Here is a 20,203-nt window from a genome sequence, read left to right on the forward strand (position 1 = left end):
AACTGTCGAGGTGTGATTGGCAAAGAGCCACAGTGTCTCTGTGATCAGGTGCAAGTGTCCCACAAGTGGCCTAGTCTGACTCCCAGTGTGACCATTATGCAAATGCTGCAACTTGACAAGCCTGAGACATAAATTACTATAACGGATAAAAGCACTTTTCTAATCAAATCGGACTGCAAAAGGTTTTTTCCTATATTGCATTTGGGTGTATATGACCCAAAAATAACTAAATACTGGTCGATTTCTGAATTTGAAAATATTCAGGAGTGTTTCATGTATGCTTTTTTAAAAATTTTTAATTAATTTATTTTTTTTTATTGGATACTTGTTTTCTTTTTTCTGCTGACAGGAATCGAAAACTGTTTTTCTTTGTCTCGAACATGCCGTCACAAGGTGAGCCCTGCAGAGCAGTTGTCCCTGGACCTTATCCAAAGACTTTGACACAGCAGGAACCCACACAAGGTGCAGCTGCTGAGGTGTTGTCCTGGCAGGTCTCTTCATCCGGGGAAAGAATAGCAGGGAATCAAGTAGCCACTAGTTTCATGGTCCCTTGTCAGTACGGTTTTGATGTCTGGGGCCTGGGTGGGGTTTGGATCTGGTATTGGTGGGTTTAAAGCTCCACAGGACTATAGAAGAAGCTGCCTAATGATGGTACCAGTCCTCCAGGGCAAATGGGAACTGGAGCATCCTGGCCTGCATCTCTTCTACCTCCTGCAGTATGCCCATTGGCTAGGCAGCCTCTAAGCTCCCTATCCCCATAGCCTCATTGTTTAGTGGGCCCGGCACTGTCAATATTAAGCCTGGCTAATGTGATCTAGAGGCAGCTGGAGCAGCCCGATTATTACCATGACACAGCCGACTGAGGGGTGTAATATCATTAAAAATAAATCAGGTGGTTTGGAGATTTGGTGTGGGTGTGTGTGTGTGTGTGTGTGTGGTGGGGTGGGTGGGGGGGATTTGAATGACATTAGGTGGGAGAACTGCCATAATTTCATTAGTCAGTTGGGGCACCTCAGAGGATCTGTTGAAACATTTCCTTTAAGTTGCTATAATTGAATTTGCTTTCACAACACTGCACACAAAATTAAAGATAGAGAAAATCATGATGGTAATTTTTCCAATTAAGTGCCTAATAATTTTGAAAATGAATTTCAGACATGCTAAGAACTATGCAGACACCTGGATATCATAATAGGATAATATTTCAATTTCCTAATTACGGCATATACTCTAGATAATCTATTTGAAAGCAGACATATAGGATATGCCTGTTGTTATTATTAGCCTCTAGTGGTGGATTATTGTTGCAAATGATGAGGAAAACGTGAGGCACTGCTAATCTTCTTAAACTGTTTGACACCGAGCTGTCTGCTCGGCAGACTCATCAGCAATCAGCTGCATGGCTAGTGAACAGGTTGTGAGCTCACACACTCTAAGATCTTTTTTTTTTTAATGTTAATTGTATATTCCACCATTATTTTTGTTGTATCCTACTTTATGGTATTTTAATAACAAAATAACAAGAACTTTATTGGCAGCTCTTTTTTTCCCTCTCATTTCGCATGTTCGATCTGCTATTAAAGCGCCAGAAGTGCCGTTGGTCGCGCAGCGAGGGTCTTATGTCGCTATTGTTTTGACTCTGCAGACACATAAACGGTGATTTCAAGGCCCATTGAGCGCGAGACGGGTTGTGTCCAAAATGCGCTGACGAGTGGAGAGCATTGATTATTGGAGGAGCTGGTAGAGTGACGCCAGAAGTTGTAAATCTGTTTTCTGATCTTCACAGTGACGTTAAATTCAATCCTCCGGCTCAATCCGAAAAATGTCACTTTTTAAACCTCATTTATTTATTATTTATTTATAGATAGATAGATAGATAGATAGATAGATAGATAGATAGATAGATAGATAGATAGATAGATAGATAGATAGATAGATAGAAAGAAAGAAAGAAAGAAAGAAAGAAAGAAAGAAAGAAAGAAAGAAAGAAAGAAAGAAAGAAAGAAAGAAAGAATCATTATCAAAAAAGCTTTCTGTGATGTAACAAACCTACTTGACACAGACCTGCCATTCATATCTCTTTACTGAGTGGAGTCCAAAGGCTTTATGGGGCTTCCTGTTGTGTAATAGTGACATCTAGTGATACCCATCAGGACTACTCTCTGTCTTTGGCATGCTGCTCAAGCTCATTCATGTATGTGTAAACAGTGGTAGAACAATACCACAATGTAAAAATACTCTGTTGCAAGTGCATTTTATGCAACAAAAAAAAATTGTAAGTTTTAGGAGTATTACCAGCTAAATATCAATGCATTACGGAGAAGAATTAAAGATGCATTAATGTGTAAACAGCATTTTAATGTTGTAACAGGTTGAGGGGGAGCAGTTGGTTGTCTTCTGTTTTATATACATCAAGTTCATTTTGTTACAGCCTAAAGTAACAAATGAGCGATTTGCCAATAAAGGCTTTTACAGTCTGTACAGCATGACAACATCTAACACCGAGGAAGAGGAGCAGGTGAGGTCCCTCTTCCAACAGTGAGTCATATTTTATAAGCAGATTGTGCTTTGTATGTAAAATCTTAATCTGCCTATAGTCGATAAATAAATACAGTGGAGTGAAAATAACAAAGTAGAATAAAATAAAACCTCAAGTACAGGTCCTTCAAAATAAAAGTATCTTATACGTGAATAAATTTACTTAGTTATAGTTTACACCAACTAGGAAACTACAAATGATGGTAACTAAAATAATGTGGCAAAAACTCAATCATGATCAAATGTTTCTTCACACAACAGCCATTTCTACACGACTGATATCACAGCCCACTCATAGCCCCTTGTGCGCTGTTCAGGCAATATATTTTGTGTGAATCATTGACATTCAAATGTCAACCTTCACACAGCAAAACATATTCTGGAGTCTAAATGTGGCTCAGATTATGGTCATCTGTTTCACACCATAGCGTTCTATATTCCTCTGTTTCTGGGCAAGGAGCTTCAGTGTCAGCAACTCTGCAGGAAACAGGAGGAGGGGAATATCTGGGGAGCACGATAAATAAAACATTTATTCCATCAGCCAAAATAGAACAACCTATTGTGACCTGCATGACGGATTATTGATGATACACAATACATGTTCATAAGATTATGACACCTCTCATAACACCCCTTCAACAAAAGAGACTGATGTTAGTTAGGCTATCATCCATGTGTTCAGCTTGACACAGAAAAACCCTTCTTGTTGCCGCTTCACTCCCGCACACACACACACACACACACACACATTTCTGACCCAAATAAAAGCATGTGCTCGGAGTCATACAGCTGAGCCTGGTTCTTTCTATATATATCCCCCTCTTTATTCTACAATCAAGCTTTCATCTCCGCTCCTCCTCCGCTTTGCTTCACAAATTCACTCACATGCTTATCCATACATCCACCTCTTCCTCATCCACCTGCCAGTCCCTGAGCACCACAAGCATCATCAACCTGCCCCCTTCCCTCAAATCCCCCACCCTCACGCCTCCACAGGATACACACAACTGACACACTTTACTTCATAGCTTGATATCTCCTCTCAGCAGACGTGCCGGCAGCGTGTGCAGAGGTTTGAGACTATAGTTTAGGCTGTCCAGGGCGTTAGGAATGGCTCCTAAAAGAGAACCCTCCATTAAGAAGTCTCCTTCACCAGTCACCCAACCCAGGCTGGGTCCCCCTTACCCCTGCCTGCCTGCGGCTCCTGCGGCACCAAAACCGGCTCCAGAGCAGAAGCCAAGGATGCTGCGTCCCTCGGATTCACCGTTTGACCCCAGTACTTTGGAGGTGAGTGTGTTTACTGCAGTATAATTTTGTGTAAAAGCTAATGTGGGGCATTCATAAATTAGGACTATTGGAAATAATTGATTCATTTCATTCTTAATATAATGTTTAGTAATCTTTAGCCTCCAGTCTCAGCCAGAGATGCACAATAGTGGACTGCTGTCTGATGTCAGTTAGCAGTGTAAAAACATCCTATGCTGATTATTTGCAAAGTAGCTCTCTGTGGTTCTGGGGCTAAATAGACAGACCAAACTGTCAGCATCCTTTTGGAATGAGAAAGTGTGAAGAAATGGGGCAAGACTGTCAGTCATTCAGTGGCCTCCTTAGGGAGAGAGAGAGGCTGTTTCCTGCCACAGTATGTGCTATTTCTTTCATCAAGCAGGTGATTCCATCAAATCAGCTTTCCCCTTGTGAGCTAAAAACCCATAACTGTTGCAAGAAAGACAGAAAAAACGCAGTGGATCTCCCTATGGACCTTTTTTTTCCCCCTGCAGCACACATATAGCAGCAAAAACACAAGTGTAATTGATCAAATTAAAAATGACAAGTGAGTTAGTGTGAGGGTCCTGGTTCACTGCCATGACTTACTGAGACACCTGGTGAAAATGAGTCGTTGTTAACAAAAGTTGTTTCACCTGTGCTTTTCCTGCTACATCACAATGTCTGCTGTGAAAAATGTCCCAGTAGGCTATGACAGTTGTCCCTATGCACAACACCAGCACCTTGAAACCAAAGCAGCAAATGGAATTCAACCAATTATTGGCATATCATAAATATACTAGTTTTGGCAAATCCTGGCTGTGATAATAAATACAGCATATCAAGCATCAAGTCATCAAGCATGAGCTAGTAGGCACAATGACGACACTGGAAAATAAAAAGAGTTTAACATTTATTTTAGACCATTACAGTGTTCAGGCAATCAGACGTTTAGTTTATATTTTAATAACCATCTTAATGTCAAAAAGAAACTCTACATCTCAAATGATTGATGCCCACATTAGACTTTGCACTAATGTGCTTTAGCTTTGTTGGTGCTTTAGCTTCGCTGCCATCCTCATATTTTTTTAATGTTACACTGTGAGTACCGCATGATTTTATGGCGTGAGACTGTCCCATTTCGCCTGTGAGGATATGTGGGCCACGTTAAGACACCCGCTTCTGCTCACAGTGGGATCACAGGCACGATAGGAAGCCAGAGCTCCTGCTGGGCAAAGACAGCACTTTAGCCAGGCTGTGAAGAGATGTGGCATCAGTCCATGATCTCACTGGCCTAAAGTAATCCATCATTCCCGCATGGCCAGACACTCACATCCTTAATGCAAAGCCAAGAAAAGTCATTCCCTGCAATCATGCATTCATTTATTCAAGTGGGGTCAAAATGGCCAAAGTCAAACACAGACCATAAAGATCTTAAAAATGTCTAAATCAGGTCTTTTGACTCGCTGATTACTTTGTAAGGTTAGGGACAGGCTGATTATATACATTTTAGGAAATTTTGATGTTAAAAATTCTTAAAATTTCATCTACTCCATCAGTTTTACTGAGAAATTCTAAATCCATAAATATGCAAATATTATTCATTAAAAAAAATTTGACAACTTGACACAAGATGCCCCCTACTTCAGTTCAGTCTACATTTATGTGCATTAGAGGCTTAAAGTTTCCACATCTCACTTGGGCAAGTTGCATTTTGAACCATATTGAATCAGGATTTTATGATTTCACAAAATCATAATCATACATTTTAATCTGAGATTTAAGGTGAGCATAAAGAAACTTTCCTCCTTCAGCATATATAAAAACATCTAATATGCATAGCATTCTAGAATGGGAGGTATTATTGCAGCATTATTATTTAAAAGATCCTTTTACACGTGTACAAATCTTATTCACATTTAAATATTTGTATATTTACAGATTTCAGGACACATTTACAGATTTGTGTATTTATTGTTTCTTTTATACAAATCTGGACGCAGAATGGACGCATTCACAAATCGGAGTACACACTTACAGACATTTGGAAATAGATCTATTGCTACAATAATGCCCCCATATTTTTAGTGTCAAACTCTGCACATATCGTTCTGCACAATGAAGGCCAAACATCCAAGAAAAAGCCATGAAAAGCAATACACAATTTTGAATAGAGAGGCACTACATTAATGTTAGTTATTACATTACATCCCTTCCTTCCTTTGATCTGCTTGGATTACATTTGGATTGGCACACAGATAACGATGTATGGGCAATGGATGGAACAAGTCAGAGTCTTTGGATTTCTGGATGTGCGGTTTGACACAAAGTTAACATGGAGTGAACATATACATAACACAAACACAGAGTGTAAAAAGTGTTAGACTATGGATGTACTGCCACTGAACTGTGGTCCAGCAGTGAAAGCCTCATTAAAGAAGTTGGAGGTGGTGCAAGCTTAAAATGTGAGACCTTGCTGTGCTGCGCTCCTGTGTCCACTCTTCAGCTTGAGGTGGGTGAAATTCCACTGAGTGACACAACTGCAAAACAATTACTGATGAACTACTGGGCAAACCTTCAAGGGCATTGTGAAGTTCCAAATCTCACAACAAAGGCCCTTCTCCCATGTTGGGAGAGAGAACAGTAAGACCACCCTGGCTCTTTCCTTCAGTGTCAATTGATTTCTAGACTGGAATAAATGCTGGTAAAGGTTTTGGAAGTATTGCAGCCTTGGTTGAATCAAATATTTGTCCCACTAATGCATCCATGAATCCTATACAGGGAGCACAGGCGTTGCTTTTAGTACACCAGCCTTAGGCTTCAAGTTTCTGTCAAAAGAACATCACATCATTTGTCCATATACACAGTCAAAATTATGGCAATTGCAACAGCATTACAGTGGATAGAAGAGTTCCAGGTTTGTGTTCTGTATTTACATCTCAATGTAGGCAGAATAGGGTTAATGAGATATACAAAACTCTGTACAGATTTTAAAATATTAATATTTTGATAACATTTATGTGGATTCCAGCTCACAGAGGGATAAAGGGCAATGGAATTGTGGACTCTTTAGCAAAACTGGCTCTGAAACATTAGGATATCATGGAGAACTACATCTGAAGCAAAAGGACTAATGAAGAGGAATACCTTTTTGCAGTGTAGCGAGAAGTGGGCACAGTGAGGACAGCTAAAAGGAGCAGGATCACAGGCTGACAAGGCTACAGATAGGACATAAAACACTGCACTTAATAAACCAACATCCCTCTGGATTGTGTAAACTGTGTCAAATAGGGAAATCAGGCCCAGAGAGAAAGAACTGAGTCAAAAAATGTATTTGCCATTGGACTAATAAAAAGAATTTAGATTAGTATCAATGAAATATAGGGTTATTTTTAGTGTTTGGTAATGGGGATAGAAAACTCTGGTCCACACTCCAACATCAGTGGGTGGCGGCAATCCACCTTAATGCTGGTTCTTGCCTACTATGAAACGGGAAAAGAAGAAGAAGAAGAACAGGGCCTACAATAAGGGCGTTACAGTATTATTTCCCTACCCGAGGTGGACGAAGACCCGCCCCTTAAAATGCCTGTGACTGGCTTACCATCATATTTACCAATCAGCACTCTAAATGCCTAAACTCTAACCGAGTACCAGCCAATCAGGGCACGGCAGGGGTGGGTCTTCGCCGACCTCGGGTGGGAAAAAACAAAGAATAAAAAGGCCTATAAGGGCTTCAGGTTTTCTCACCCTTCCGTGCTGAGAGCCGTCACATTCTTTGGTATACCGACTCAGCGGACACACCTCAGCCATCACAGCCATGGTGGGTTTTTCGTTCCCTTAGACATAACTAGTTTTTTTTATTGCCGTCCTTGTGTAATTAGCTTCGGGTGTGATTGTTGCAAGAAAATTGTTTAGCTTTGCAAAGCTGTTAAGTTGAGCTAGAATATGTGATTTGGCTCGTTGGTCGCTAGCGGAAGTGCAACTTCTCAAGCTAACGTTAGCTTGCACGGTAGATTAAATTTAACAATCACACGACGAGTTTATTAATGTCGCCGAGGTACATACGTGTACATTAATCATTGCTGAATGTGCTATGGTTTGGGAATATGTGGGTTGGGCAAGTCTAACTAACTGAAAATGTAATCAAAAGCCTTTAAAGTTAACCCGAGCTAGCTTTGAAAAAAGGAACAATTTTCATGTAGCCTAATTTCTCTTTGAACAGTCTGACTTCTCGGAAGATCAAATCCTTGGTGAGTTTTGAATTTGTGTTTGACATTTCCAAACCCCGCTTCTTTTGCATGCTCTCATTCTTGCTTGGATCAGATGATACTTTGCCCTGTATCTCCACTATCATCCTGCTCTATACCCGCCTGTCATAGCAGTTGTGGTTAGGCGAGGCTTTCCTTCTTTATTTCCGTACTGTTTCATCACTTTCCACTTGCAACTGCTTGTCCTTTCCAGATTGAATTTAACCTGGATCAGATTCATGGTAAGTCAGTGAAAAGGGACCGCCTTAGTGCAAAAAAACTGGTGCCTATCACGGAGTGTTTAGGGTGTGATCTGCATGTTGGTTTTGGGTAAACCTAATTTGTTTTAAATGTGATTGAGAGTTGCTTTGCACTGTTGTTTGGTACGTCGAAATCAGTCATAATCTGCATATAACGTTATAATCCCTACCAGCTTTGACCGTGTGTTGCAGTGTTTTTGTATGTGATCAGTCATGCCCTAAAAGTACTTCTAAAGCCAAACATTGCCAAACCTCATATCTGTTCTCATGAGTCTTGTTCTGTTAGATCGTCGTCATTGCTGGTTGTCGGTTTGCGTTAAACTTTGCCTGTTATCTTTCAAACAGCTCATCTCCACAAGTGTGCCCTTTTTTGGTGCTGTATACAGTGATGGATGGTTTTTGTCCTAGGGCTGGTTTGTTTAATCACGTTGACATAATAGGCTATACTCTCACTCTCCTCCTACTTTCCTCCACTCCTCTAATACCAAATATGGTGTTGGGAAAAGTCCTCACACGCCAGAAGGGAAGAGGCACATTCCTCAGAACAGGAAAAACTCCACAACACTGCCTGAGCTTTTTTTGGGCAATAGCTTGTCCCATAACATTAGAAGCCGCCTGCCAACAGGATATTGTTATGCAACTCCATGTCCCCCTGATTGCTGGATCTTAGCAAAGCTTTTGGTTTTGATTGTTGAGCTTAACGGGAATACTTGTCGTTAGATCAAAGCTACACTAATCAACCTTTTGATCAACAACAAAACGGCATCATCCTTACAGTTGATAAAGCTTAGATAACTCCATTTAAACAATGGCTAATATACTCCATACTTGTGAATGCTTTAAAAGGTTCAGGTAGGTCATAGTCTTAGTGACTACTCAACAATGCTGTAAAATATTGTTGGAAAAGTGTAGAGGTGTCAAATGAAGCTGAAAATGTTCCAAGCCACCCGCAAGACCTTTCTGCCAGCCAGACTCGTGCTGAATCTGTTAAAATAAATAAAATTACTGACACATTGATCTACTGTTTGCTATCATAAAATGGGTGACATGTTATTAGTCATTAAGAACACGGGCAGCTTTGAATACTTAGAACATGATTGTCGATTATATGCCCCTCACTTTAATCTGAGAGTTTAAAACACAGTGAAGGACTCGAAAACTTCTTTTTGAAGCTATTGTTTGTTGTTCATTAATGTAAAGTCAATCTTTTAATTCTGTTTAGAGCTGCGACATTTAGGATGGTCTTGGCCCATGTCTTTTTTTCTTTTCTTTTCTTAAAGATAGTAAATATCTATAAATGTAACAAATATCCTTACTTTTACCCTCATCTACAGAGCCTTAAACATTTTTAACCTGATATACTTTAGCCACATATTTTTAATTCCTGTGCTTTATTTTAGCCACAATGTACATATACATTTTTAACATCCTTGTAATTTACAGTATTGAATATGTTTGGAAATATAATCCACAAGTGTTTGCATGTTCAAACTACAGCAAACATCACAGAGAATGTAGTGTCGAATTGAAATTGTTTCACCTTTGATGTCTAGTGGAAAAAAAATCAGCCTGCCAAGATGACTAACTGAATTGAGGAAGTTAGACGAGTGTTTTCAGTGTCAACGAGCAGAGTTCAGAGAGCAAGTGTGGTTTTTAGTGGTTTCGCCAACCTGTACCATGCAAATGGAAATGAAGATGATATACTGATCAGATATTAGTTTATATTATATATTTATATTCATTTAAATTTCAGCATTTCAACAAAACATGATCATGCCATATACGTTTGGGGTTTCCCCACAGAGATCTAGAGTGGCATAGGAAACCTAGGTAGGCTTTTCAGTGCAGTGCCTTGTGCGCTGCCTCTTGTATTTAAATTTAGGCTTACCAGTTGAAAACCAGATCATTTATAAGCTTAATCACAATTCATAGTCTGCACTTTCTCTAGTCTGCTTGTTCTCATTTTCCACAGTCTGTCTGGCTTTTCTGTTTTCACCTATTTCCAGTTTACTTGGTATCTCTATCATTCTCCCATACATGTTTGCTTATCTCTGTTTCCACGAAAATTCATTTCCCTACTCTAATATGCCATGTGTCTCTGTATCCTGCAGAGTTTAAGGAGGCATTCCTGCTGTTCGACAAGACAGGAGATGGGAAGATCAGCTTCAGCCAGTGTGGGGACGTCATGCGGGCCCTGGGACAGAACCCTGTCAATGCTGAGGTGCTCAAGGTCCTGGGCAACCCCAAGGCTGAGGGTGAGGGCAAAAAAGATTCACTTGCTGGGAGTTGTGTATCATAAATGTAAATCATGGAATTGGCATTGTGGCAGGAAACAGTCTGTGGAGGTTCAGAGACTGAGAATTTGCCTCAATTATTCTTGTGTTTTTGCAGAGATGAACTCCAAGATGCTAGACTTTGAGCAGTTCCTGCCCATGTTCCAGGCCATCGCTAAGAATAAAGATCAGGGCTCCATGGAGGATTTTGTGGAGGGACTGCGTGTCTTTGACAAGGAGGGCAACGGCACAGTAATGGGAGCAGAGCTACGTCACGTCCTCACCACACTAGGCAAGTTCCATTTTTATTTACATACCCTTAAATAGATAGCTGGCACTTTTTTATTTTGGGGAAAAGACTACAGTCCTCAGAATGGAAAGCTTTTTACTGAAAACTGAATGTACATATCATCAAAAGTAAATGGATGGCATGTTTGTAAATTTTGCATTAAGAACCATCTAGTATATAAATGTATTTCTGGTAGTATTATTTTACTTGCCTTTCATTTCCTGTATTTTGTTTTTCTTAAAAGTGTCAAATCTTTCACATTTAAGTTAAATTACATTTAAGTCACTTATGTAATATGAATAAACAATTTTATGCTCCATTTTCAGGTGAGAAAATGACAGAGGAGGAAGTGGAGACGCTCTTGGCGGGACATGAAGATGCAAACGGCTGCATTAATTATGAAGGTGAGAACTAAAGAAAGAAACATGAACATTGTCACACACCATCAGTGTAATTATAGGCCGTATCCCATACTGGCTGTAATTACACTGATGGTGTGTGAAGATGCCATTGCTATATATTTGCAAACTATTCGATGTAATAACGAAACATCGCTCATGCATTACACTGTGTGCATTGTTGACCTGAAATACTGTGTATTTACTAAGAAGTACTTTGAGGAAATTGTAGTTTGAGTTTGTATAATTAAAAATATTCAGTAAATTTTTTTTTTAAAGGCAATCATTGGAAGCAGGTTATGTACTAAACGGGTTGTCACGATGTTTGATTTAGTCTCATGATGAGGTGGGTGTCTCTTCATGTTGGCGGCTAATGTCTAATATATGTTCTCAACACTTGTGGCTAATTGACTGCTCTAAGAGGACCTGCATAAAATGTCAACTGCTGACAGTGTGCTAACTGTTCTTCCTCCACAGCATTTGTTCGCCACATCATGTCAGGCTGAGGGCCGGTACGGGCACTGGGTATACCATGAGATGGCACCTCCAGGCTTTCCTGCTTTTTAAAAATTGTTAAATAATCCATCCCCTTCTTGCCATCCTAACACTAATCGGCTGTAGTTTTGCACTTCATATTGGCAAACAGGAATAATGTGCTGTTGCAAAGTAGCTTTTGACCCCTAGGTGCCTGTGGGAAAGCCTGGTGATCCCTCTCATTAGTCCTGAGGCTTTGACCCATGTGTAGCCTCCTGCTGTTCTGTCTCTCTCTCCTGCAGCCCTCTGTCTTGGCCCCTGGCTGCAGCATGCCCCTCTGCATGTGTCTGAAACTCCCCTCAGTTTATAAGGGGATATGGTGGACACGCAGGGAAGAGACTGGTCTCATTCAGGGAAAGCCTGGTGGCCACTGTCAAGTCATTTGAGCTGATTGGTGTGGTGGCCATGAGAGAACTCTTCTAATCTCATTTGCATGTCACCAGCGCTATTAAAAAAGGCCTTTTCTTCTGCTGGTTTCAGAGGTGCTGCTTTTTTCATAGACACTGAATTGGATGTATCAGTTCATTACCCTGCACACTTGTTTTACATTCAAGTATTGCCACCAGCTTTGGGAGAGTGGACCAGTCCCTTTTTCTACTAACCAGAGAATTGCAAGGAGTGGCTATTGTGCTGATTGTTTTCTCCTCTGTACTGATGGAAGCTGAATTTGTAGCTGGCCATTCTGACTGGACTGTAGCTCCCTTGATCTTCTCCCCTTTTCTATGCTTCTCAACTAGAGGAAAGCATACAGCGAGGATGGCTTCTCTAACCAGCTCTTCTTGGATCATAGACATGGCCTAATTCTTTGGCTGAATTGGAGATAGAGATGATTACCTCACCTCTTTCTCTTAGTACCCAGTTCAACCTTTTCTTTCCTCTGGGTGAGCAGAACATGGGGACCTGTTTCCAAATGCAGCATCTCCCACCCAGGCTCACCAAACCTGGATGAGGAGGGAGCCTTGGCTCCACATGTTGTAGTTGGAGTAGGTCTCTGCCGAGATTTAGACCATGAAACTCACATATGTCTCTTTCTCATGTTTACAGAACTGGTCAGGATGGTGATGAGCGGGTGAAGACGGAGAGAATCCCTTTATTTTTTTTTTTTTTGTTTTGCCCTGTCATGTGTACCCTCTTTTTGCAGTTAGCTTCTACAGCCCCCCCTCCAAGTCATTCCCATGGATTAGTTTTCCACATTTAATTTAAGAAGTGCCTTTACATTCCCTACTAAAGACCACAATTGATCATGGCTATTGCTGCCAATTCTGTTGCTACATTTGAATAAATGTTTTCCTTAAAACTCATCTTGTTTCTTTTGAGTGGATTTGTTTGAATCAATAGTATAAGGCAGAAGTTTTGCGACCTGCAGTGCGTTGATGTGTGTGCTGTTTTTCCATTTGACACAAGAGGGCAGTGTTGCTGTTGGAATCTGCTATGTTTTATTTTTTTTTTAAAAAGGCCATTTGTTAAAATAGTGTAAAATACAAGAGGAGTCTCTTGCTCTTTGTGTGAATTTAGAGAATACCATGAGAAGGTTCAGCTGCTCAAGTTTGGGTTTCCCTCTTGGTTGCAAATACTTAATAACATTTTAATAAAAAGAATTGAGTTTATAAATTTGTAGCCGTGCTGTAAATTTCCAGGCATAGTTTGGTGACAAAGCACTTGGTTATGAGACGTAGAGGGCTGTTTGGTGACTTCCTGACCCTTTTCCTTCGTTTCCCTCATAAACAGCCACAACTATTTCCTCTCGTTAGGCACCACAGCTATCAGAGTGTGTGTGTGTGTGTGTGTGTGTGGGTTCAGGATGGTGTCATAGTCCAGTGCTGAATAGGTTGTCTGCTAATTACTCTCTGTGTGTGTGTGCGTGTGTATATGTGTGTGGTCGATGGAAGTCAAAGCTATTGATTATTTTAATCCTCCTATTTGTGAGTCTGTGATCCTCATGGCTCTGCATTCGACAGGGGAATCGCTAATGGGCCTCAGCGCAGCCTGTCTCAGACCTCTCCCCGTCCAATTAACTTTCAACTGGAATCTGCCAGGAGAGAGAGCCGGGGGCTGGGCCCAGGCATGGCACGGCTACATCCCACTTTCTCAGCTCAGGAGCAACAGATTCACCAAATCCTTTAAGTCTAGACTGCCATCGGCTCCCTGCTCTAATTAGATGTTTTCCTTTTCAGCGATAATGTAAGAGCTGTTCCAGATGCATTCTTTTTAACATGAGGATGATGGCTTTCTCTACCAGGTTTAGGAATATTTTTTTTATGCCCCCTTGGTGAAATTAACTGTGTTGAAAACAACACATGCTCATGAAACAGGCAGTTTTTTTTTTTTTTTTATCGCACAGTTAAAACTCTTGGAAGCATATTTAGTTATGTTTGAGGTGTGCACCTTTTTGATTATATATAATATGAAATGACACCCACGGTTTTCAATGTACATAGTGCTTATCTCAGTCATTTCATGCCTGGTGTAACAAAGACTAATTTATCTATCGTTCAGAAACCTAAACCTGTTAATATCACACAAATATTCCCTTGAAACAAAGCTGTCTACTCCATTTAATGATGAACTAATTAATTTGCAAACACAGTCTTGAATTCCAATTACCTTTCTTTTTGACTGATGAAAGAAATACCATGTCAAATGATTCTGATTATTATAGACAAAGAAATGGACTAATAGGTTTGATTTAGAGCTGAAACCGTTAGTCAATTAGTCGGTAGAAAATTAATCTGCAACTATTTTGATCGTTTAACTGCTTTTCTTTGTCTCATAATAAACTGAATATTTTTGGCTTTTGGACCCTTGGATGGACAAATACCTGATGATGTCACCTTGGAGTCTGTGAAATTTTGATGGATATTTTACTTTTTCCTGATACTTCATAGGCCCACCAGTTAGGGAATTAATTGAGAATATAATCAGTAGAGTAACTGATAATGAAAGTAATTGTTGGAGTAATCAGATTTCCTAAGTGGTTAAAAACTGGAGATTTTGCCTGTTTGCCATAGCACTGTAAACATACTGTAGCAATATCAATAAATTGGGAGAAATGTACCAATACTTCAGAAATATGTTACCAGTTCCCTGGATGTATTTTCTTGTTATTGGTTTCCTTCCAAACAAATAATCTGGGTTCAAAACCCTAATAAACAATAGCAAGCGTTATCGAACATTGAAGCAGTTTGGTTTGTTTGCAGAATTGATTACTATATTGTTACATTTAAAATGTATACATTGGCTGGATTTTGTAGATCCTGGGTGTATTATAAGCTGAGATCAATATAGCCGTATTAATGCTCGTGTCTTAGACAGTGTCTTAACACATATTGGAAATCCATCTTGTAGCAGGCAGTGGCTGTGGTCGGCCACTGTTGCTTCGATCTCAGCTGTAAGTTCACGTAGATGTGTCATATATCCAATTCTCCACAGTCAGTCCAAGTGGTCACTCCAAATAAAACTGAGCAAAGGTCTGTGTGTGTTTATGACTGTTGAATGCACATGCTTTTATTCAGCCCTGACGTCCACCATGCCAAAACAACACTGAAGAACACAGACAAGGTAGGTATAGATATTTTAATAGCAATATTATCTACTCAACCTATTCAACATACCAGATAGCCCATCCCAAGAATACTGTTTATACATATGATGCTACTTTGACAGGGTCTCTCAAAAATAAAGTACTAAGGAGGTATGGCATTGTGATTACAGCAGTCTGTAATGTATTGTACAACAGTTAATGTAAGTAAAACACTGCATCTGTCACGTTTTCACTGCCCCAGTATCTCATAGTGTCCACTCATACCTACTGACATACCCACTCACTCACACACAATATTGTAAATAATGCACTTGGCAAGTAAAACTTCATCACACGCGAGTGCCATCCATGAAATGTGTCTTGATTTGTTGACTTAATATCAATACGTTTTGTTTTATCTCACCATGTGACATCCTGTGTCACGATGGGAACAAAGGAAGTTCAAACATCTGCGATTATTCCAATTGCCTTATTTTAATCAGTGCTCTCCCAATGCATCACAATAGGGATTCAATTAATTTCCACTGGTGTAATTCGCTTCGAAGCACCGGGGAAAAAAATATTTTATAAAGATGAGTTGCAAAATATAGGAAGGCCATTCGATCAGAGGTCATTAAAATGGAGAGCAGAGATGTATAAATGAAATACTGCTTGGGTAAAGACTGGAATACACTAAAAGTGCATTTTTCAGCTTTGTCATCTTAATTAATGGCACCTTCAACACCATTATTGCATTAAAAAACAGTCACACTGATGGTGTTTGTTATATTCTAGTTATCACAATGTCAGTTAATATGGAACACATTATAATATTTTAGATATTTCAGAGCCACAACGTGCAATTCTTATGTGCACTTATACTGTACATATTCTCAAATTCATGTTTGCACACAATGGGGGCCAATAAATGCAGTTGCTCATGATGTTTGGCTCAATGTCACATAATTCAACTTAATTCCACTTCTGTAGTCTGTTCTCAGAATGTCTGTATATAGGCCTATGTGTGCGTGTGCGCGTGTGTGTGTGTGTGTTTAATTTGCATACATACATGTCTTTGTGTGCGCATGAAGATGTCTTTGTGTATGTTGGTGTTTTTCTAACCACTCCTCTCCTTGTGAGTAAGGATTAGATTCAGTCTGGGTAGATGAGGAAGCCGGAGAAGGTGCTGTACTTGTTTGTGTTCCCTCCGTGGACCTTCCCTCCGTCCAGCTGCACACACACCTCATCGCCCACGTCCAAATGCAGGATCACACTGTTGGAGGCGTAGTCGTAATTCTGATCAGCGTCCTGAGCGATGGCGCTGGCTCTTACCTGTCACCCACAGAGGACATACGCATTGACAATTAGAACATGGACGAAACTGAACAAACACTTGCAAATGTCACCGCCACTTACTCAGCAGCTCTTTTAAACCAAAACTAACACATCTCACTCTCTTTCTTTGCTGTTTGTTTGTCCAAGCTGGGCCATGATTAATTATTAACAGCCTTCAAATGAGTCGCTCATGAGTATGACATCACCTACACATTCATGGTGGATAAACAGATGGATGGGACTATGACCTGTGACCCCAGAGGTGGACTGAAAACACAGCCACTCTGCCTCTTATTGATCAGTTATGACTGGGGCTCGGGGTAAAGGACCAGAGGATGGAGATCTGATTGGGTTGTGGAGATAAGCAGGCTCACTGGGGACAACAGGTTGTCTATGGGGAAACTAGCTAAGCCGAGAAAGCGCATCACTATCTACACCAACTATTGACCTGTTGCTTATGGTCCTGGGCCAGCTCAATATGTATGATATTGAGTGGCCATGCCTAAGCCAGAGAGTTTCACATTTGCATGCTGTGTGTGAGGTCGGTCTTATTGACCCAACAGCAGTGGATCTTTACTTGTTTGTTAACACATTTAATTGGGTTTACTCATTGTGGACATTTAAATACACATTCCTAGATTGAGTTACACTTATAAACGAAACTTACCAAGCATAATGTTCTTATACTGGTTATCTACACGTAAGGGGCTCAGTGTAAATAGCATGTATATATAGATACTGAGTATATTAAGTGCAGCCTCTCATAGTGCTTTTTTTTTGCTGTGTAACCCTTTCAGTTTCTAGTTAAAGTGTTACTAAAACATCTCAAATGTTTTTGACAAATGCAAAAAACCCCTGTTGTAGGATGTATCAATAATTCTGGTGTAGCAGCTCCAATCATCAGACATATGTCAGCCATCAGTGGCCTTGCGTCTCGCTCAGTGTCCATCTACGGAGGGAGCACTCAATCTATGTCAGCAGCCAGACAAGCCACGCACATCTCCATGACAGCCACAGAATATGATCTGCAACTCAACTACCATCATGTCATTCCCATCACTGGGGCCCCTTTCTCCCCAACGAGCATGCATCAATTTGAAAACAGTCAATCGCTGAGCAACAGAGCCTGAATTACTGTAACAAAAAAAAAAAAAAAAAGTTCTTTTCCCCCTGCACCCGTACATTTTGCCCTCGTCTGAGCATATTGTTCCCCATATATCAGCCCTGCAGTTGTGCTCTATTACCTGGACACTATCACTGGGTGTCCTTAAACGAGATTCAGGTCATGGATGCTGCATCCAACATAGAGCATGCTGGCGACCAGTGGTTAAGTATGTCCCTGTCCACTCTAAACCAGATTGATTAAGGGCGCAGAGGAGTCGATCTCCCGGGGCTTCACAGCTCAGTAACCACACAGTAAAACCAACCACAGCTACTGTTTCACTACTACAACAGTCTTGTTTCATTAGATTTCAGATTCTCTAGTCCACAGGGGTGTTCTTAAGTTTAGATAACCCAGGGCTCTTAGGCCTAAACCATTTTACTTCTTACTGCAGACATATTCGGCTTCTCTGATTTTAATGTAGGTTAAGTGTGCACTGTAGGCTGCACTATGTTGTAAAAGTTAAAGGATTCAAATAAACATTGGCTCAGTTAGGAAAAAAGTAAAAGTGGAAGTGAAAGTTTGATACAACAATCCTCAGTCTGCCTGTTTATGAGAGGAGAGTCTGAGACACACCTACACAGACAACCAGAAACCTGTTATCTTATCTTATCTATCTACAATTATTGTATGTATGTAATTCATTTATATAAGGCATTGTAATATTTATATTGCACTCAGCTTTTTGATGCTGTTTCATTTCTAGGCCTATAATTTATTATTTTATTCTTTCAAAGTTATTTAATTAATAGAGTTTTGCTTAATTTCCTCTCAGTCTGTCTCTGCTGCTGTAACATGTGAATTTGCCTCCAGGGACCAATAAAGTCTTATCTTATCTTAAAGGGAGCTGAACAACATGCACCCGAATATGATCAAAACCACTATGAGACACCAATTTATTTGTTGAGCATATAGACGTACTCACTGCAACCCTGTCTCCTAGAAATTATTTTAATATACTAACAATTTGCTGTAGCAATTTTCTTTCTCTTTTCTTTTTTTAAAAGCATGTTGTTTATGAGTGAAGTTGAATGACGTTGAATGAATCTGAAGCATCATCTTGAATTTTTTTGGCTTTGAAAAGATCAGAGCCCTGAGGGTCCCGGTGTAAATCAGGCCTGGAGCACGACAATGAAAACCAGTCTTCTGTGTTGACACTAACAGAGTTGACTGCTAAACAAGCTAACTAAATTATTTGCTCCCCTCATGAAAACATGATGTCAATGGAGAGATTAAAAAAAATACTCCAGTGCAATCTGACATCCTTTACCTGATCTTTTTATGTTATGTGAGAATACAATAGTTTGTCTCCTTATCAACAGTCCATAGGCGGCTGCTGCCTAAACAGGATGTGACTTGTTATCAGCACATAAATGTGAACATTTATAGCATTTATTAAATGTGCATTTAGCATCTAGAAGGAAAATATCATAGAATCGGAACAAAACTAATTATTTATTAAATAAAAAACTTTGGGGACCCTTGTATGAGCCTTCCCAACACTCAACATAATCTACCCTTTCTTAAGCCCTCACAAGACCATCTCTCAAATAACAGCTACAATCTATTGTCATCTATAAAGGTTATATTGTTGTTCTACTTGACATGTGTAGTGACAGCCAATATCACATTTGCATCTTCGGCTGCTTCTGACAGTGATGCTGTTGTTGTGACTTCCTATTGACACCAGGCATATGTCATCCTGCTCATTATTTTGGCCAAACAGTGTAGCGGAGGGAGAAGTAGTGAGATCTTTCCCTCCCTTAGGCCTTCTCAGATTCTCATGACTTCATGCATGGAAGTGCGGTTGAATTCTGTACAAGAGAATAATATCTGTCACTCAGTGTAGAGATCATTTTGCCAATATATGATATATGAAATGGGGCTTCAGCTGATGTTCCTGTGCGTGAAGGAATAATGCAAGCCATCCATTAATGTAGACACCAGACAGAGAGGCATGAGAGAGCCGTGGTGGGATTAGGGCGGGAAGCCGACAGAGGAGACGGATACAGCTGGAGGACACAGACTGATCCATGTGAACCAGGCAGCACGCTGTGCTGATCCTGGAGCTGGAAGGGTTGTGAGCCGTGAGGCAGGGGCCCCCAGGGCTTGCCTGTGGCTGTCTGTGTCTCCGCCTAGCCCTTTCATTATAGGGCCTCTAGTAAACACGCCTGGGAGCAGAGGGGGCCACAGGCGAGAGGGAAGGAGTGGGGAGCTGTGGGGGCTGATGGCGGTGGTGTGGGGAGCAGCTGCAGTGTCATTTTTTATACAAGTGGAGCCGCACTGCAGACGACAGACAAGGATAGACAAAAAGAAGGGACGGAGAAAAAAAAACAAAAAAAGGGGGGGGCCAGAGAGTTGACGGAATGGGGGGGGGGGGGGGG

General features: G+C 40.5%; 2 protein-coding genes across 4 annotated transcripts in view; one reads left to right on the top strand and one right to left on the bottom strand.

The window, feature by feature from the left end:
* The first annotated feature begins 7,489 nt into the window (after nucleotides 1–7,489).
* Nucleotides 7,490–13,103, top strand: zgc:153867 (myosin light polypeptide 6). Of its 3 annotated transcripts, none has more exons than XM_023425177.2 (7): nucleotides 7,490–7,621; nucleotides 8,024–8,051; nucleotides 10,420–10,563; nucleotides 10,700–10,873; nucleotides 11,197–11,274; nucleotides 11,746–11,793; nucleotides 12,847–13,103. In XM_023425177.2, exons 1-6 carry the CDS (start codon nucleotides 7,619–7,621, stop codon nucleotides 11,772–11,774), a joined length of 456 nt encoding a protein of 151 aa, XP_023280945.1. In that variant the 5' UTR covers nucleotides 7,490–7,618; the 3' UTR covers nucleotides 11,775–11,793; nucleotides 12,847–13,103. The 3 variants fall into 3 exon arrangements, with proteins under 3 accessions (XP_023280945.1, XP_023280944.1, XP_023280943.1); XM_023425176.2 differs by having other exon boundaries at nucleotides 7,491–7,621; nucleotides 11,746–11,780; XM_023425175.2 differs by lacking the exon at nucleotides 11,746–11,793 and having other exon boundaries at nucleotides 7,491–7,621.
* A 2,258-nt stretch (nucleotides 13,104–15,361) lies between these two features.
* Nucleotides 15,362–20,203, bottom strand: part of c1ql4a (complement component 1, q subcomponent-like 4) — a 9,168-nt gene continuing 4,326 nt past the window's right edge. Inside the window, exon 2 of the mRNA XM_023425101.2 lies at nucleotides 15,362–16,654. Within this exon, the coding sequence (XP_023280869.1) occupies nucleotides 16,475–16,654 (180 nt within the window). The 3' untranslated portion in view covers nucleotides 15,362–16,474. The remainder of the gene's footprint in view (nucleotides 16,655–20,203) is intronic.

Source organism: Seriola lalandi, unplaced genomic scaffold (assembly GCF_002814215.2).
Source record: "Seriola lalandi dorsalis isolate HSWRI2012SDOR001 ecotype SW California unplaced genomic scaffold, Sedor1 jcf7180002054767, whole genome shotgun sequence".
Classification (NCBI taxonomy): Eukaryota; Metazoa; Chordata; class Actinopteri; order Carangiformes; family Carangidae; genus Seriola; species Seriola lalandi.

What these genes read in the sequence shown, in the direction of transcription:
- zgc:153867 (XM_023425177.2), top strand. An exon ending in GGGCAACCCCAAGGCTGAGG is followed by an intron (nt 10,564 to 10,699) that starts GTGAGGGCAAAA and finishes GTGTTTTTGCAG; the next exon opens with AGATGAACTCCAAGATGCTA. An exon ending in TCACGTCCTCACCACACTAG is followed by an intron (nt 10,874 to 11,196) that starts GCAAGTTCCATT and finishes CTCCATTTTCAG; the next exon opens with GTGAGAAAATGACAGAGGAG.